Source organism: Zophobas morio, unplaced genomic scaffold, assembly GCF_036711695.1.
Source record: "Zophobas morio isolate AGI-343-1 ecotype UQ-CSIRO unplaced genomic scaffold, CSIRO_AGI_Zmor_V1 ptg000011l, whole genome shotgun sequence".
Taxonomy (NCBI): domain Eukaryota; kingdom Metazoa; phylum Arthropoda; class Insecta; order Coleoptera; family Tenebrionidae; genus Zophobas; species Zophobas morio.
This window is the reverse complement of record NW_026972116.1, coordinates 18648989-18668687: the sequence shown is the minus strand read 5'-3', so window position 1 is coordinate 18668687 and position 19699 is coordinate 18648989. Positions and strand designations below refer to the sequence as shown.

Sequence of the window (19699 nt, the reverse complement as noted above, 5' to 3'; positions counted from 1 at the left end):
AATTTTTTTTGTTTAGAACGAATTTCTGGGAGATAGGTAAAATCGCATAAAAATTGCCCCCCCCCCCCCCTAAACGAAATCCTGTATCCGCGCCTGCCAGTGACTACTACTGTTAATATTGTTCAGTCAGTAACAAAATAATCTTATTTTAACAAGTATTAGCCCCGTTCACCCACCCTTTATTTTCTTAGGGGGTATGTAATTTGCCACAGTCAGTCTAATCTTAGCAAGTATAATTTTGGAAAATTCATTCTACCCTATAAAATTTTATTGGCAATAACGAGATGGACAGTAGTACAATAGCAAGAGATATTTACAATTTAAAGTTATCGCGTGCCGGTAATCCCCAGATGTTAGAAAGCAGAATAATGTAGGTCCGGACAGGGACCATTGTTACTCACGAAGGAAAATGATCATTATTTTATGACCTGCTAAACGTTCTCCTACAAATTCGGGTGAACTGGTGTGAGTCATAAATATTTCTCGTTATTGTCAACAGAATTTTATAGGGTAGAATAAAATTTCCAAAACTATACTACACTCCATGTTCATATACGTGTCCTTGCAAAATCACAAAATTGTTTAAAGTAAAAACTCAACTCGAAAATGCTGGATATGTTTCATTGTACATACTTTCGATGAGAGGGAAGTTCTGTGGAAACAAATTTCGACCAATTTTTTGTTATTGTTATAAACATTTAGCAGTCTTCATTAAATAAGTTTTTTCGTCAAGTAGCAAGTATTTGTTATTTTATATAATTTTTTTAAAAGTCTCTAAAATTTAAAATTTGAGTTAGCACCACCTTCGGGTTTAAATTTGAACTACATGGACGAAAACGAAGAATTCAACAATATGCGAAGTATCATAACGTTAAAATGTTGAATATAGAACAAATAAATTTATTGCCAATTTTGTTATCCTAAAATCAACATCAGCTGTAATTCTTTTTTTTATCGTGCGCTATTTGTAAGAAATTAGCGACTTTATAGATAAAGTGATTTTTTTTCTATTTTTAAGCTTCCAGAGCTTTTAGGCGAGATTAAAAAACACAACTTTGTTGGCACAATTCGCGCGTATATTTTTTTTTATTACAAGAATTCCGAGTTAGACAACCAACAATTTCGAATCAAGTGGAAACGGTCCCTCCACCCAGTGAAAGTAAATCGAGCTTATAATTTAAATTCTCCATTAACATTTCTGTTGTCTTTATTCCAGCGCAAATACCGAAAAACCACACGTGCTAAAAATCGGCAAATCTGTTTTTCCAATTACCACGGCCGGCAGTATTCAAAAGCTATAAAACAACAAAGCACAGCCTGAAAACAATAAAGACTATTCCGCTCGCCTTAATCAATGGCGTAGGTTTTCAATCCCTTGAGTAAAACCCACAGTGATTCAATCACAACCAAACCGCCAAAGTAATAATTAAAAAAAATATTTGCTCTTCCATAACTCGTCGCAAGTCTGTGAAAACATCAGTGCATTTTTTCGGTTCGATTTCCACGAACGTCACAACCAGCAGAATTCCTCGTTAGCTAAATGCACATTTTCTATTTCCCACCGCGAAAATTTCTACATCGCGTGTTCCGGCACAAAGGGAGCATTTCCCGAAACGTTTATTTTTAAACGTTAGTTCGAAGCTTGCTCGCGATTTCTCGTCAAAGAGTATGCACAGAATAAATATTTAACAGTTTAACACGGGTCGGGCAAAGAATCACATTAAAATCCTCTCATATCAGCGCTTTTCATCATTTTTCCACCGGAAATTAACATGCGCCTCTCTTTGTTCTTGAACACCCTCATCCGCACTCTTGCTGTAATTCATTCGACAAACAGAGAAAAACGGAACGACGACTTGGTCTTATTAGAGTGGACTAAAGCCAATAAATCTTTAAATAGGCGCAGATCAAACATGGGGGGTGGCTGATATTTCGAGTCGACTGAATTTAATATGTTCCTGAGAGCAAGAAGCAACAGGTAATGATCTGTTTGATTTCAGGTTCGGTAAGCGCGTGGAAACCAACTCCAATTTTGCACCGATTGAATACGAAGGTCAGGTAAGAAAATTGGGTTTTCCTCTTTTGTTGAACTTTGACACAGCCAAGTAAACTTAAATATGAGCAGTGTAGATAGCGAAAGAGACGCGAAGTGTTTGAGCTTTTTTAACTGGTAATTTTCTGCGGTATTTGAAGGCGGGGATTTTTTGCGATTTCCGTCTTCTTGTAAGCATTGTTTACTTGGCGTGTCAGGAAAAACTTTCTTTTATTTTGTGCTAATTTTAGAAGTGAATATATAAATGTTGCTAAATCTTACGGAACGATTATGAGCTTTTCATTATTGTACTAGTTAATATGTTTTTAGTGTATTATTATAACAACAAAAAAAATCTAAAGAGCTTCCACAGTTCTTTTTTCGCCCTACGAAGCGTGACGAGTAATCAGTGGGTTTCAGGGTTTTTTCTTAGAGATTATAATTATTGGCATTTATTTATTCCATAGTCCAAATTTTTGAGTTGAATTTGCGTCAACATAAATAACATCACATAGCATATCACCAGCTTATAACCTAGCAATAGTCGCCAAGTCGTACTACTTTAAGGTATTTTTAACAATTTCAGAAAAAAACTGCCTCTTCGAAAAATTTTGAATCTTACTAATATTTTTTGTAAAAATGAATTTTTGTTTGGAACTAAGACAATATATGAAACCACACCTTTACGGACAGTCTAAAATAGTGTTTTTCTATTTATACCGGGTGTTTACAAAATAGTGGATTAACTCTCCGTTACGCTCTTAACAATCAACTGGTGAGTATGGGAAAAATTGTAAAAAAATCCTTCTCACATTTTGATCTCGCACATGATTTTAAAATTGGTTCTGCTGCTACGTTTAACAACTAAACAACACATTCATTCATTATCACAATAACTAGTAATAAAACTTTTCGTTAATATTTCTTTCGCCCATGACCATGTTTAATTACCATTTCAGTTAGAATGTACAAAGATATTGTTTTTGTAATAATTTGATAAAATTCCATTCAACAACAATATTTGCCTGATATAAACCGGTACAAATCAACAAAAATCGAGTAAGCAGTTAAAAATGTTTGACGTATCAAAAATTCAAGTTTTCAAAACCCTACGTTTAAAATTTTCGCATTTAATTTTAGGTCCACTTTGTTTTATTTTCGGATAAATTTAAAGGAATCGGGTGTTTTGTCGCTGGATGAACTTGAAAAAATCTTTTGAGCTTTTACTGTTTTATTTTTTATGAATCTCAAAAAGTTTTGAGTGTCGCAGTGTTTTTTTTTTTTAATTCGGGAGACTCTTGGGTACTCTTTTTTAAAAGAATTGTGAAGAACTTTCGTGTTCTACTTTTGGAAAATTATGACCCGACCTGTTTTTGAGTTAATTTATGGACCCCATTTTTTTTTAAATTTAAAACAATTTTGAGGTTTTAGGGATTCCTGCCTGGAAAAAATTCGAATGTGCTTTGCAGCCTCTGGTGTCTTTTCTTATAAGAATTTAATTAAAAATCTTAAAGGATACGTCATTTACCAAAATCAGTCTTATCTTAGCAGTTACTAGCCCCGCCCACCCACCCTCTCTTTCATTAGCGGGTAGGGCATTTGCCAAAATCAGTTTTTCCTTAGCAGGTACTAGCCCCGCCCACCCACCCTCTCTTTTCTTAGAGGGTATATCATTCGCCAAAATTAGCCTTATATTAGCAGGTACTAACCCCGCCCACCCACCCTCTCTTTTCTTAAAAGGTATCTCATTAGCCAAAATCAGTCTTATCTTAGTAGATACTCGCCCCGCCCACCCACCCTCTCTTATCTTGGAGGGTATATCATTTGCCAAAATTAGCCTTATCAGGTACTAACCCCGCCCACCCACCCTCTCTTTTCTTAAAAGGTATCTCATTAGCCAAAATCAGTCTTATCTTCGTAGCTACTCGCCCCGCCCACCCACCCTCTCTTATCTTGGAGGGTATATCATTTGCCAAAATTAGCCTTATCAGGTACTAACCCCGCCCACCAACCCTCTCTTTTCTTAGAAGGTATCTCATTAGCCAAAATCAGTCTTATCTTAGCAGCTACTAACCCCGCCCCCCGCCCTCTCTTTTCTTAGATTATTCTTATTTCTTATGATTACCAAAATTAGTTTTATCTTAGCAAGTACTGATGACTAACTTTTTAAAAAAATTATCAAAATTTGGAAACATTACGAGCGTACTTATATGCACAAGGCAGGAATTTTGAACATCTCTAGTGTTTAGTTGGTTATGCTTTAATGGATTTTTCTTTTGTTGGTTTTGTTTTTGTTTATAATTTATAAATGTCTTATTAATTTTTTGTTGTTTATTTATTAATAAAAAATGATTTGTTTTATTAATAATAATGCACAACGATTAATGACTACCGGTTGTTATGATTATGATTGTTCTAAAAAAAATAAAAACTGGATTTCATCGTTACTATGAGAAATCAGAAAGTGAGCCGGAGGTAATCTACATCATAAAGAATGTTTTTATTACTTTTTTGGGACTCCCGAAACCTCTGTACGTAACGTACTGAAGAGTTAATCCGCCATTTTGCAGACATCCCGTATACAGGGTGTGCCATTAAGCGCGTTACTCGATATCCTAATAATTATTGAAACTAAAAAAGAAATCACAGACTAAAGTTATATAGTTTCTGCTTGAGTAGCATACGTTAAAATTATTTTCAGTTGTACAGAGTGTTGTGTTTTTAAATGAAACGTCTTGGATATTTTTACATGTATATTTTTATTGACTCAGCATTATAACCATATAGTTTATTGCCATCGTGATTTGATGTTGCCACATTATTCCAATTTGTTTGAATATTTTTAATAATGCAAATAAATATTCACAGAAAACAAGGTACATGCTTAATATACAGAGTGGTTAAAAAAAATCTAAAATATACAATTTTCAAATATCGACATTTTAATTTTTTCAAATAGAACACTCTTTGTTGTATCACTGCACCTTAATCTGTTTTTATTCTCTTTTTTTTTGTGAAGTATTTTATATTTCTAAAGTTGATAATTTCTGCGATATAAAAAGTAAAAGGCAGAAATCAACTATCGGGTGTTCTATTTTAAAAAACTGAAATATGGACGTTTGAAAGTTTAATTTTGTATTTTTTATACACTCTGTATAGTTGAAAATAATTTTACTGCGTGTAACTCAAAGAACTGCACAACTTTTATCTTTGACGTTTCCTTATACTTCTGATTATATAAATAATTAACGAGACATCAAACAACGAGGGCTTCATGACTCACCCTGTATATCACAGGGTATTAGAATTAGAACTTATTACTTTTGATATTTAATATGAGAGAACAAATGAAACAAAAATGTGTATTTAAAAAATTAATTTAGAGTTTAGAAAGCAAAGTTTTGAGTGACGTCATCAATATTTTGGTGAGAATGGAGAACAAATTTCGGTTACCAATTTATCAGACTGAAGGAATGGACTAAATTTCTGAACAAATGTTCTAGTAGTTGCTAGACTCGAAGTCATTTTGTTGTTGTTTAACACTTTAACACTTTTTTAGCGTTATTTAAATTATCGTATTAGTTTGCAATTTTATACCTAAACAAAATTACCAAGTTCTTAATCTAAAAACAAATTCAAAGGACATACTTTTATACCTGATTTAGATCGTTTCCACTGAAAGTCAGGTTAGCCGAGTGGACTAAGGCGCTAGATTTAAGTTCTGGTTCGAAAAACGAGCGCAGGTTCGAATTCTGCACCTGACACTATACTTAGTTGACTTTTTTCTTCAAAACGTATATTCCACCACCAACAACACCTATGGGGCTTCACTCACCACGAGTGGTGGTCACGTGGTCTCTGACGGCTGTCCTGTTTATATACTACTCGCACACGCAATTATATGTTGCAGATTTGTTACAGGATTGATCTAGCAAAATTTTAAGATGATGTAATTAAGTTTTTGGAGTCTAGAAACGGAGAAATTTTTGATTAACGTATGATTTACCAAATTTTACGATAACCTAAAACATATTTCCAAGATTTCAGACCGGTTGGTCTCTCAATTTTTTTTTGTACAATTTTGATACTTCCTGAGCGTAAGCGTCCATCTGACGAATCGCTGAGTTCAGGGTTTCTCGATATTTTATGACTCTTAAAGTACGAAAAAGTAGGTCCCCGTTTCCGTCTGCCTGTCGTTTATTTGTTTGTCTGGCAACTGTGTCAATTTTTATTAGACATAATCTCTCAAATTACTGTTAAATTTTATATGTATGTTAGAAAAGTTGTACAGATACTAAAACGCTAATCAAAAATTGTATAAACATCCCCATTAACAATGGGATGACGCTATTTTCAAAATTTACAATAGTAAATATTATTTAAATTCTACAGATAGGTACTCCTACACTTGAGGTTTATGAATCCGTGTCGAGTTTCACTGTAGACAGGCAAATTTAAAAAAAAAAATCAAAATTGAATAACAGTATTTTAGAATTTAATTTGAAATTGCTATGAAATTTTGCACACATCGTAAGCATGGTAAATCCGTAATCGAAATTTATCTGTTTATCCCCTCTCCAAAAATCGATGACGTCATCTCAACATTTGTACTAGTAAATATTATTTAAATTCTATTAAACAGGTACTCCTACAGTTGTGGTTTATGAATCCATGTTGAGTTTTTACTGTAGACATGCAAATTTTTGAAAAAAAAAAAAAACAAAATTGAATAACAATATTTTAGAATTTAATTTTGAAATTGCTCTGAAATCTTGCAAACACCGTAATAAGCATGGTGATTTTGTAATCCCAAAATTTTGCGAAATCTATCTTCAGTATTTGATATATTTATTACTGTATATTTAAAAATGACGACTTCTATACTTTCCTCAATTTTTAAATGATTTTCATTTTGCAAAGGTTCGACCTTGTGTACCTTGTGTACCTTGTGGAATATGGAAAAATATAAATTTCTGTGAAACTTTATTTCTGTGAAACTTTGGATATATTTTAAGAATGACCTGTAGATGGTCAAAAATGAACTCAAAATTATCTATAGATCTCCACAAAAACTGTATTTACTTTAAATTGTCTACAATATCATTCTTTAAGAATTTTGATTTATTAATCCAATGTTATTTTCAAACTTGAGCTTATACATTTTTGGGAAAACAAATCAAAACTGTATAACGAAATCTCACAATATATCTTAGAAACTACAAGACCGATTACATTACAGTTCTGTATACTCTTTAAGGTTATCGTAAACATGGTAAATCTCTAATGAGAATTTATCTGTTCATCCCTTCCAAAAACTTCCCGACGTAATCTCAAAATTTTGCGAAATCGATCTTATTTGATATATTTATTACTGTATATTTAAAAATGAATACTTCTCTCGATTTTTAAATGATTTTGATTTTGTAAAGGTTCGACCTTGTGTACCTTGTGGAATATGGAAAAATATAAATTTCTGTGAAATTTTGGAAATATTTTAAGAATAATAATAATAATAATAATAATAATAATAATATATTTCGTGATAATCATTACAAAAAATGTTTCACATGTCCGTAAACTTAAATTTAATAAACTCCGATGTAGAATAGAAAACGTTATTAATTAATAATTCTTTGACAACTTTACAAAATACATTCTCAGGTAATTCTTTTAATGACACTGGAAGTACATTAAATAGTGTAATACAATAATACCGTAGAGCTGTTCTTGTTCTCGTTAATCTTTGAAAATCTGTTTGTAGCCATTCTTTATATCTTGTTTGATGCTCATGGTCCAGGGATCTAAACTGATTTGGATTAGCTTTCACATATCTAAGACAAGCATAAATATAAGCTGATGGTAGTGTCATAATACATAAATTTTTAAATGATACCCTACAGTCATCTCTATAATTTAACCCGGCTATAATGCGAATACATTTTCTTTGGATAGCAAATAATTTTAACAAATGATGAGAATGACCCCATACTAAAATTGCATATGATAAACAGTTATGAATATATCCAAAATAAGCTGCTCTTAATGTTTTTTGAGACACAACTAGTCGTAGATGGTCAAAAATGAACTCAAAATTATCTATAGATCTCCACAAAAACTGTATTTACTAAATAAATTCCATCTAAATTGTATACAATAACATTCTTTAAGAATTATGATTTATTAATCGAATGTTATTTTAAACTTGAGCTTATACATTTTTGGGAAAAAAATCAAAACTGTATAACGAAATCGCACAATATATCTTAGAAACTACAAGACCGATTACATTGCAGTTCTGTATACTCTTTAAGGTTATCGTGAACATGGTAAATCTCTAATGAGAATTTATCTGTTCATCCCTTCCAAAAACTTCATGACGTAATCTCAAAATTTTGCGAAGTCGATCTTATTGGAAATATTTATTACTGTATATTTTAAAAATGAAGACTTCTATAATTTTCTGAATTTTTAAATGATTTTGATTTTGTAAAGGTTCGACCTTGTGTACCTTGTGGAATATGGAAAAATATAAATTTCTGTGAAATTTTGGAAATATTTTAAGAATAACCTGTAGATGGTCAAAAATGAACTCAAAATTATCTATAGATCTCCACAAAAACTGTATTTACTAAATAAATTCCATCTAAATTGTTTACAATAACATTCTTTAAGAATTATGATTTATTAATCCAATGTTATTGTTATAACGAAATCTCACGTAATCAAAATTCATCCGTTTGCCCCTTCTCCAAAAATTGATGACGTCATCTCAAAGTTTTGTTAAGTAAATTCTGTCTAAAATAAGAAAAACATTTTATTTAATTACGAAATTGTTTTTTGTTATCAAATCAAGAACAGCTCACCTTATTTTCCAGAGAAAATACAGTCCTTGATAAAATGTTGATCATTACAGAAAATGTTCAGACGAACTAACCTTCGACCAATTCTTTATGTTTCAAAAATCTTGATATGTATGTAAGGTATTTAATATTCTATAGAAATTAAAAATACAAAAGTGAGTGTTAATATACAAAGTGTTTATATACAATTTTGATTTTTTTCCAATATCTCTTTCTCTTTTTTTGTGAAGCGTTTTCTATATCTAAAGTTGATAATTTCTGAGACGTTTCACTTTTTTAAAAATACAACCAGAAGGTGTTCATTTGAAAATAACTAAAATGCCGATATTTGAAAATTTAAGACTCCTATTATAATTTTGTATACACTCTGTGCAGTTACCCCATAAACCATACAACTTTTGTCTTGAACTTTTTCTTCTATCTCTAATAATTAGTGATATATCAAAGAATGAGGGTTTCGTGACTCACCCTGTATATCACACTTTCTTAGAGCTAAGAAACTTAGGGACCATTTAAATACAACAAATTAAACAAACATTTCTATTTAAAAAAAAACAGTATAAAGAATTCAAATAGCAAACTTTTGAGTGACATCATTAATATTCTGGTGGGAATGGAAGAGAAATTTTGGTTACCGATTTACCAAACTGAAAAAATGGGCTAAATTTCTAAGCAATTCGCCTAGTAGTTGCTAAAATGTTGTATAATTGTGATTTTTTTTTAATCTGTACATACGGACTTAAAAAGATGACTGCATTAATAAACCACAAATGTGCAAGATTTTAGACAAGTCAGTTTTTGAATTTTTTTAAACAATTTTGACTTTACGATTTCAAACCAGTCCGTTTTTCAATTTTTTTTTTCTTTTTCAAAAATCTAGATACTTAAGATTTTACAAAACTTAAACACAATTTAACTTCTGATATGACGACAATAAATAAAAAAACATCTACAGGATAGTCTTAACGTACACGCAAAATTCCACAGAAATCATGGCAGTAGTTTTGGAGACTACGTTTGTAATGAAATTACCAACAAACAGACAACAGACAGACAGACGGAAATTGCATATTCTAGGCTCTAGGGGCTATGAAACGTTTAGAACGCTCGAAATTCGGCATTTATCAAATTTATCGATTTACTTTTTGGTTTATGTTTGGGAAAAAATGCAAGCAAACTTTTTGTAGAATTCGTAAAATAAATATATGACCCTTACGAAAAATAAAGTTATTACCATGTTTACAATGGAAAATTTGTATACGGAAATATCGATTTTACAATTAGGCTGCGCCCTATGTTTTAAGTTTCTTGTTGTGAAAAGATGGCTATGATATACTAAGAAAAAAAAGGCAAAATATAAGCCCCGCCCACCCACCCTGTTTCAATTCTGATGATTCTTTTTATTCGTCGTGAGCCAAGAGGGCGAAGCTTAACTGCAAAATCTTTATTTCTCTACAAGAAATTACCATTTTAAACGTCTTTTAGGTTTCTAGGAATAAAAAAATCATGACAATTGGGATGGGGTGGGTGGGCGGGGTTTATATTTTCCCTTTTTTCTTAATATGCATAGCATTCATTGAACAAAACGATACTCAAAAATATGTTTTTAATTCCTTGTAAAGAAACAAGAATTTTGCAGTTAAACTCCGCCTCCTTGGCTCTCGGCGAATAAAAAAAATCGTCACATTTCATTTTTCCTTTTTGTTTTAATATGCGTAGACTTCTTTTCACAACAAGAAACTTAAAACATGTTTACAATGGAAAATTGTATACGGAAATATCGATTTTACAATTAGGCTGCGCTCTATGTTTTAAGTTTCTTGTTGTGAAAAGATGGCTATGATATACTAAGAAAAAAAAGGCAAAATATAAACCCCGCCCACCCCCCTGTCTCAATTCTGATGATTCTTTTTATTCGCCGAGAACCAAGTGGGCGGACCTTAACTGCAAATACTTATTTCTTTACAAGACAAATAAAACATGTTTTTCAGTATCGTGTTGTTCAAAGAATACTATGTAAATTTAGAAAAAAAAAGGCAAAATATAATCCCCGCCCACCCGCCCCATCTCAATTGTGATCTTTTTTATTCTTAGAAATTTAAAACACGTTCAAAATGGTAATTTTTTGTAGGGAAGTATGGATTTTTCAATTAGGCTCCGCCCTAGTCTGCCAACGAATGAAAACTTCATTACTATTTAGATCAAGGCACGTATGGGTGGGTTTTAATTTTTTCTTAATATACATGGTATTTTTTTTAGCAACACGATACTCAAGCACATTTTTTAATTTCTCGTGGAGAAATAAGGATTTTGCAGTTAAGCTCCGCCCCTTTGGCAGATGACGAATAAAAAAAATCATCAGAATTGAGACAGGGCGGGTGGGCGGGGTTAATATTTTGCTTTTTTTTTCTAAATTTACGTAGCTATCTTTTCACAATAAACTTAAAATAATGTTAAAATGGTACATTTTTACAAGGAAATATGGATTTTGCAATTATGGATGGAACCTAATTGCAAAATTGATATTTCCTTATACAAGTTTTCCATTTTTAACCATGTTTTATGTGTCTTCTTATGAAAAGTCTACACATTAAAGAAAAAAAAAGCAAAATGTTTTATTTTTTGAAAAAATCTAAAGATATTTAAAATTTTTGAAAACGGAAAATTTTTCCGTTTATGAGAACTTTGAAATTACTGGAACCACAGTAAAAAATGTCGGTGATCATCCATAAGAAATCATAAAGCAACTTTTTGACATCTGATCCAATTCATATTTCACTAGTGAAAAAACACCTTGTACATTTATTTTTTATTCTTATTATTATATTTCTTCCTCATAGTGCCTACACATTTTGTTTACATATTTTTTTTATTTTTGAGAAAATGCAACAATAAAACCCTACTAACTGTATTTAATTTTTCTAAAACTTTAGATGTGTTTTTGACATAAATTTCATGCGATTGATCCCTCAGAAACAAATTATTCTACCCGTGCTAAGGACAACATTTTTACCAACTTCAAAGAACTTGTTAAATGTATCTCTGGGTCCACTCAGATCAAAGCTTGAAGAAATTTCATAACTCGATATTAGCCTCTATTAAGAAAAGTTAATTCGTTGTAAATACGAAAGTTCAACATTTTCAAGCCTATAAATGCATCTAAAAAAAAAAATTACTGATAACGCTGTTGTTTAGCATAATTTTCGCATGACTGACGCTTTATCACTCCCAGATGTTAATCCTATATTTAGAAATCGATATTTGCAAACTTTTAGATTAAAATAGTTACAACCATCACTATGAATGCGTAATCCCGTGCTAAATTTAGATATCTAGTGACATTGATATATAAATAATGAAGCTGTTAATAATTGGTGATTGGATAAAATGCTTGAACATAAATTTTAATAAATGTGTTACTTAAACAACACATTGTTCGTAACATATTACGCATAAATTTCATTAATAAATCGTGATTATCTTATAATTAAGAAGTATTTATTAAAGCCTGCCTTTGAAAAGCCACGACTGAGGTAAAATCACAAAGACTCTTGAAAGCATATTAATTATTCGCAATAAAATACCGCAGGAATCTAGGTTAAGTGTATAATAATTATTGCCCGACTGTTCATGAATGTTGCGCGGTGAGATCTCCTGGTGTTAAAAGTAACAATAATTAGTTCCTTCCGATTTTTTTGATTTGTTAATTAGAATAAATTAGCCATCAATCTCTTGTGGAAATCACAACCACCGACTGTCCCAATTTTGATAACTAAGAAAAAAAAACAAATCGAAGACGATTTTCCTTTTTGTTAATCTCATTCGTTGTTTGCTCGAGATTCTATTCACTTTTCAGTGCTTTGTGTGCTATTCCGTACCACGTATTCCAATAACCAAACCGTATTTCTCCCTGAAATCGCAAACGTAGTTTATATAAAAGTGGACAAATCTATTTTTACTGCAGTGGATGTGTTTACCGTGCGATATTTTACATGCAATAACTCGAAGTTGGAAAAGTTTGACGTTAGTACTGAATAATAAAATTGCCGAATCGATAATAATTTATTTGGTGTTATGTAAATGTCGCTCGACAGTAAAGTTGCAAATTTTGTTTACGTTTGATGGAAAAAATTTCAAGTTGAAAAGAAAATGATTGCGCACTGCATGCTTGATTAGGCACGCATTATTTCATAGAAATCTGCATAGATATTAAACCAAGTGTTACAATGATGCAGTTTTTGTCATAAAAAAAAATTGTAAAATTGTTTCGAGCTAATTCTAAAACTGTGACACAGTGTTAATGTAATGGACAGTGCAAATGAAATCAAAATAAGTAACAACATTTAATTTTTGCTGATAATTGTTATTCACGGAAAGACAGTTATGCAGTATTTATTTTTCGTAATGCAGAACTTTTTTTGCCTTGAAGTTGTGTTTACTCTGACGCAATCTTCTTACCGGTTGTGCATATGCGTCCACAAGGAACGAACCTTAACCTTACAAAGGTTTCATGAATAGCTAATGGCAGTCAAGAACTTCTCTGAAGCTCATGAGAGCACCTTTATTAATATCATGTGCTTTTATACCCCAACTTACGATACACTTGTAATTTTCTCAAAATTTGTTGTTCAAGTTCCTCGTGGTTTGCGTATAAATGCGATTGCTGTTCATTATTCTCGAAGTACCTTGTACAGGGATCTAGCTTGAGAGAAACAAGCCAAGTGGATGAGTAATTTCGTCACGATAATAAATCTGGATCATTACAGGAGACAGGCTTCTTTTACGATACTTTTTACTGTAGTTTGTATTATCCGAGCACACCGTAGCAAGAGCGAACTTGGTGCGTTTTATACCTCGATTATGACTTTCCCTTTTTCCATAAATATTTGTTACGCTTAGTCGAAAGTAGAGTAAGATAAAAACAGTGTGATCTACAAAAGATATTATAATGTTAACCTTGAAAGTAACAGCGGTAAATATCTCTGAAGAAAAGAGCTGTTTCGCATGAGGATCCTAAAGCAAACTCTCGCTAGTCAGCTGAGAATAGAAAGTATCGGCCTACCGCAACATTGTATCTTTCTTCGAGGTGTATTTGTTGCGTCTAAAAAATCACGCATGACTGAGATTAAATCGCAAGAAAAAATTCCCTCGTGTGATCGGTTTCCTCGACTCCGCCTCAAACAATACGAGATTCATTATTGTCGATAAAAATAAATGTAAATGTAAATAAAACAGTGTCTTAGACATAAATAACGCGTTCGAATTGACAATATATCTCCTACGTCACATTTTATAAACTTTTGTTTACGATAAATAAAAATTGGTCTAAAGAGTTTAGACAGTACTTCCCTCGCTGTCGGAAACGTGACGACTGCATGCCTATTATGTTTTTTTTTTCGCAGTAGATTTCAAAGCATTCGATTTTGTAGTTCCTGAGTAAACCAGTAAAATAAATTTACGCATTCATTATTTTTTTGAGTCACCCAGTATATGCAAATTCAAAAAATATGACTGGAATGATAAATTACAAGAAGAGACTCATCGCATTTTGTATATTCTAGATAGGATTTATTCGGCAAACTTTTGAGCCGACGTCATCAGTTTTTTGGAGAAGATAACCAAATATATTTTGACTAAAAATTTATTATGCTCTTTATAACCTTAAAACATCTGCAACATTTCAAAACATTCGGTTCTGTAGTTCCTGATTAAATTAATAAAATACATTTACGCATTCATTAATTTTTTTGGGTCACCCTGTATATGCAAATCCAAAAAATATGAATGGAATGATAAATCACAAGAAGAGATTCATCATATTTTGTACATTTTAGATAGGATTTATTCAGCAAAATTTTGTGGTGACGTCATAAATTTTTTAGGAAGGATGAGTAAATACATTTTGATCAAAAACTTACCATGCTTATGATAACTTTAAAACATCTTCAAGATTTCAAAGCATTCGGTTTTGTAGTTCCTGAGTAAATCAATAAAATAAATTTACGCATTCATTAATTTTTTTGAGTCGCCCTGTATATGCAAATCGAAAAAATTTGAATGGAATGATAAATCACAAGAAGAGACTGACCATATTTTGTACATTTTAGATATGATTTATTCGGCAAACTTTGGAGCTGACGTCATCAAGTTTTTGGAGGGGATAAGCAAATATATTTTGACTAAACATTTATTATGCTCTTTATGACCTTAAAACATCTGCAAGATTTCAGAGCATTCGGTTTTGTAGTTCCTGATTAAATCAATAAAATATATTTACGCATTCATTAATTTTTTTGAGTCACCCTGTATATGCAAATCCAAAAAATATGAATGGAGTGATAGATCACAAGTACAGACTCATCATATTTTGTACATTTTAGATATGATTTATTCCACAAACTTTTGAGCTGACGTCATCAAGTTTTTGGAGGGGATAAGCAAATATTTTTTGACTAAAGATTTATGATGCTCTTTATAGCCTTAAAACATCTGCAACATTTCAAAGCATTCTGGTTAGCAGATTAAAAATTAAATTTCAAAATGTTGTTTTATAATTTTGATTTTTTTTCCAAAAATCTGGACGTTTCTGGTGAAAAGTCGATTCAGAGTTGTAAACTATATGTGTAGGACTATGTTATTTTATACAATTGAAAACCCATTTACTATGTACAATTTTGAAGTGACGTCATCGCATTAGTGGTGGGGATGATTAGACAAATTTTGGTTAGCGTTTTACCATCTACATGATATTCTTAATATAAGTACAAAATTTCACAACAATCGGTCGAGTACTTTCGGAGATTATCTGTCTAATAAAAATCCGGGACAACAGACGGACAGACGGACGGACAGACGGACGGACAGACGGACGGACAGACGGACGGACAGACGGACGGACAGACGGACGGACAGACGGACGGACAGACAGACGGAAATGGGAGACCTATTTCTTCGTCTTCTAGGGGTCATGAAAGATCGAGAAAACGTAAAAGTAGAGAGTCGGCCGACGGACTCGATTACAATACTTCCTTTGCTTACGCTCGGGAAGTAAAAATTGTTGTTTATTAATTTCACCATCATGCAGGTTATCATCGGAACACGTGCTGTAGGAGTGTGGTTAAAGTGGCTTTTAAATGACACGTATCAAACCCAACACATGTTTGTATCTTCACTGAGTAATCAAGATGTCAGTTACATACTGTACACTTTTACAATTACTGGAAAATAATTTATATTCTGAATAAAATCTAATCAAATAATGTGTCATCTAATGACTTGAGTGTGTTTTTATCCGTTGTAATTCCATTAATACATAGTAATTTAAAAATTGTGTACGTATAAATAAAACAACATTATGAACCGGTTTCTTAATTTACGATTTTTATAGAACGAACATTGATTGAATTTTAACTTTACGCTTTTGCAGTTAGTGTAGTTGTTTTATGACAATATGTCGCGAATGCAGGTAATAAAAATTTACGACCACCTGTTCAAATGGCGGTGGAAATGATGAAGGCATTGTTCCAGAATTATTCGGTTATTAACTTTATTGGATGCATATGTGGTGCTTTATCACTAGGCGGATACTTTCTTTGTTGTTTAATTTTTATTACCCAAAATAGGTATTGGTGTTTAATAAATAACACTTGTGTAAGTCGTGTCTAAATTTCTAGTTTCTAGCCGTTTAGAACACTATAAATAAATTATTTTCAAGATTTATTGAATGTGACCACCTATAAAATTGCATAACAAGGTTAATGCATTGTAGTTACATAAATGTATGCATTAATATAGTATAGCAGCATTAACGGTATATTGTTTGGTATATTATTGCCTACACTTTTCCACAAACACATAAAACACACCTCGTTGTCTATATTAACGATGCTTTAAACCATAATAATGAGTTGTATTTTACGCATCTATTTATTTTAAGCTTTTGTCTACTTTCCATTTATTTAGCTGCAAGTCCAATCTGATCTTTTAAAATTGGTGGCTATACCTATTACTTTTAAAATATACAATCGAAGTATTCAGCTTACCCTTGCCGTTTATGTGCAAAGTGTCATCGACTGTAAACATGGTGTTATCATGCATATTGTACTTTGTATCAGAAAAATGCAATCATTCACAATTCATTTGATAATTAATTTTCATGCTCCAATTTAACGAGTTTTGCTTGAAAATGTGTGCTAGTACAGCATTTATTTTGTGCCAGATGTTTAATTTTTTCCAAATCATTTTATTCCATTCCTACAATTAGATGCAATAACGAAATCGAAAGAGTAATTTTTGCAATATTCCCCAAAGTATATTTATAAATACCGGGTGACTATTTTTGGTTCACTATTCTGAGAAATGTTACTGGTTTGGTGTTATAGATGTTTATTTGACAGTCAGGTATGCCATCATCAGATTTTAAACATATTGCCAACCTGACAAAAAAATTACAAATATTACTAGACATTCGGTATATATTTTTTGGTGCATCGTTAGTTGAAAGCTTGGAAAACGTCATTTTTTACCGAATATAAACATAATAATTTTAAGTTGTACAACGCTAATTAATACCGTATGGCTTCGATAGAATTTTAGAGAAATTTGTTGAACAATTCTTCAAAAAATGTAATGACATCAATCTTCTTTTTATGAGTTATTACGACAGAATTTCCAGTCCAACAAATAAAAATATAAAATTTGTTTTGTGGAGAAAAAGTACTGGATAATGTTATTTTATAAAATTTAAATCCTACTTACTGTGAAAATTTTGAGGGAATGGTATCACATTGGTGGTAGGGATGATTAGGCCAATTTTTGTTAGCGTTTTATCATTTACACGATATTCCTAACATACATTTAAAATTTGACAACAATCGGATCGGTAGTTTCAGAGAATATCTGTCTAATAAGAATTTGGACATAGCAGACAGTACTTGTTTAAATACCTTTACAAAAGCTAATGAAAACTTTAAAATATCCGTCAACATATCAAGACTAACAAAAATTTCCAACTTTTATGACTTCTTCTGCTATTGCTAGCGAGTCCCCTCTTCTTCGTTACAAACCCACTGCAATAAACGCGATTAAAATTAACTGAAACTTTCTTAATACTTATTGTTAAAAACGATGGAGGCCAACATTACAAAATTAGATTTAGAAACACAATATTTAAAAATATTAAACGGCAACGTTTTATTAAAGCATAAAAAAGTCAGCAGATTATTGATTTCTGAATTTAAAAATTTTTGCCGAATTTTTCTTTTTTTCCAAAGACTCTAAAATACTCACTCATAAAAGGAAACTACCATGCCAAAAATTTCAATACACGTTCAATACAGGTAACAATGAAAATATTTTTTTAACTTTAATGATTCTGAAACTCACAGATAAGCGAAATTTTAAAATATATGAAAATTCATGTAAGACCGCAATTTACAACTACTACTAATAAATAAAAATTTAACATTAATGACAAACACATTATAAAAATAGGTTCATGATATCTACTAATTATAAAGGAAAAATTTCCCCTAAAAATTAGTTTGTGAAAATGTTTACTCATTTGTTGAATTTATTTTCATTGTTCTTGCCAACTAAGAAATAACGCATTGTCAGATATTTATAGATTATATGTCTAATGAAAATCTGCACAGATGGCAGACAGGCAGACAGATAAACGGAAACGGACGACCTATTTTTTCGTACTCTAGTGGTCATGAAACGTCGAGAAAACATGAAATTGACAAGTCGCCCGATGGACCGCACTACTAATTTTCTTGATTTAAGTTGGAGAAATAAAAATATATTGATGGTAGCAGTAACAGCGTAAGGAAGAAAAAGGCCTATGAGAAAATCGAACACGCGATCGCTCCAGTAGTTTCGAAGATTAAATGTCTAATAAAAATGGTCACAGACCGACAGACGACAGACAGACGGAAACGGGTGACCTATCTTTTTGTACTCTACTCTGTGGTCTGTCGCCTGTGGAGATTTTATTAGACCAAGAATCTCCGCAGCTACTGGACTAATTCTTGTAAATTTTTATGTACTTTAAGAATATCTTGCAGATGCTAAAATACCGACCAAAATTTATCTGATGAATATTGCGAAGTAAATGCTACTTAAGTTTAATAAGGTAATACATTTCTAGTTGTGCTTTATGAATTTGCCTTTATTTCTTACATTGGATATTTAGTTGTTGGAAAAGGGAATTAAAATGGTGTACTAACATTTGATAATTTAAATTAGAAATTACAAAATCTAATGGTCTAAAATCTTATAAAAGTTTTAAGAATATTATCCCTTTATTTTTTCCAAAAACTTGATAAATTCGGTCTAAAATATCTATACATTTCGTTTATTAGAGCGTTAATATATTTTAAAATTTCTTACACAGGGTGACTAAAAAACAATGCATTTAGCAAATTATATAGTTTTGGAAATTTCATTCTACCCTATAAAATTTTATTGGGAATAACGAGACGGACAGTAGTGCAATAGCAAAATATATTTACAACTTAAAGTTGTCTCGTGCCGGTAATCCCCAAATGTTAGAAAGCAGAATAATCCAGGTCCGGACAGGGACCATCGTTACTCACGAACTGCTAAATGTTCTCCTACAAATTCAGGTGAACTGGTGTGAGCCATAAATATTTCTTACCATTGTACTACTGTCCGTCTCGTTCTTGTGAATAAAATTTTATAGGGTAGAATGAAATTTCCAAAACTATACCTATTTATCCAAACTGGTACATCCTAACTTCCTAAAAAGTTGCTACATTTTAATAGATATAGTTCTGTTATGACG

The 19699-nt window shown here is 31.6% G+C and overlaps 1 protein-coding gene across 3 annotated transcripts in view; it reads left to right on the top strand.

Annotated features, from left to right (window-relative positions):
- LOC135127127 (uncharacterized) overlaps window positions 1–19699 on the top strand; it is a 62150-nt gene that overhangs the window by 39777 nt on the left and 2674 nt on the right. For 2 of the 3 annotated variants that reach the window (XM_064053470.1, XM_064053468.1), the window contains one exon: window positions 2001–2058. In XM_064053470.1, the coding sequence (XP_063909540.1) occupies window positions 2001–2058 (58 nt within the window). The remainder of the gene's footprint in view (window positions 1–2000; window positions 2059–19699) is intronic. The other variant, XM_064053469.1, reaches the window with a different exon arrangement.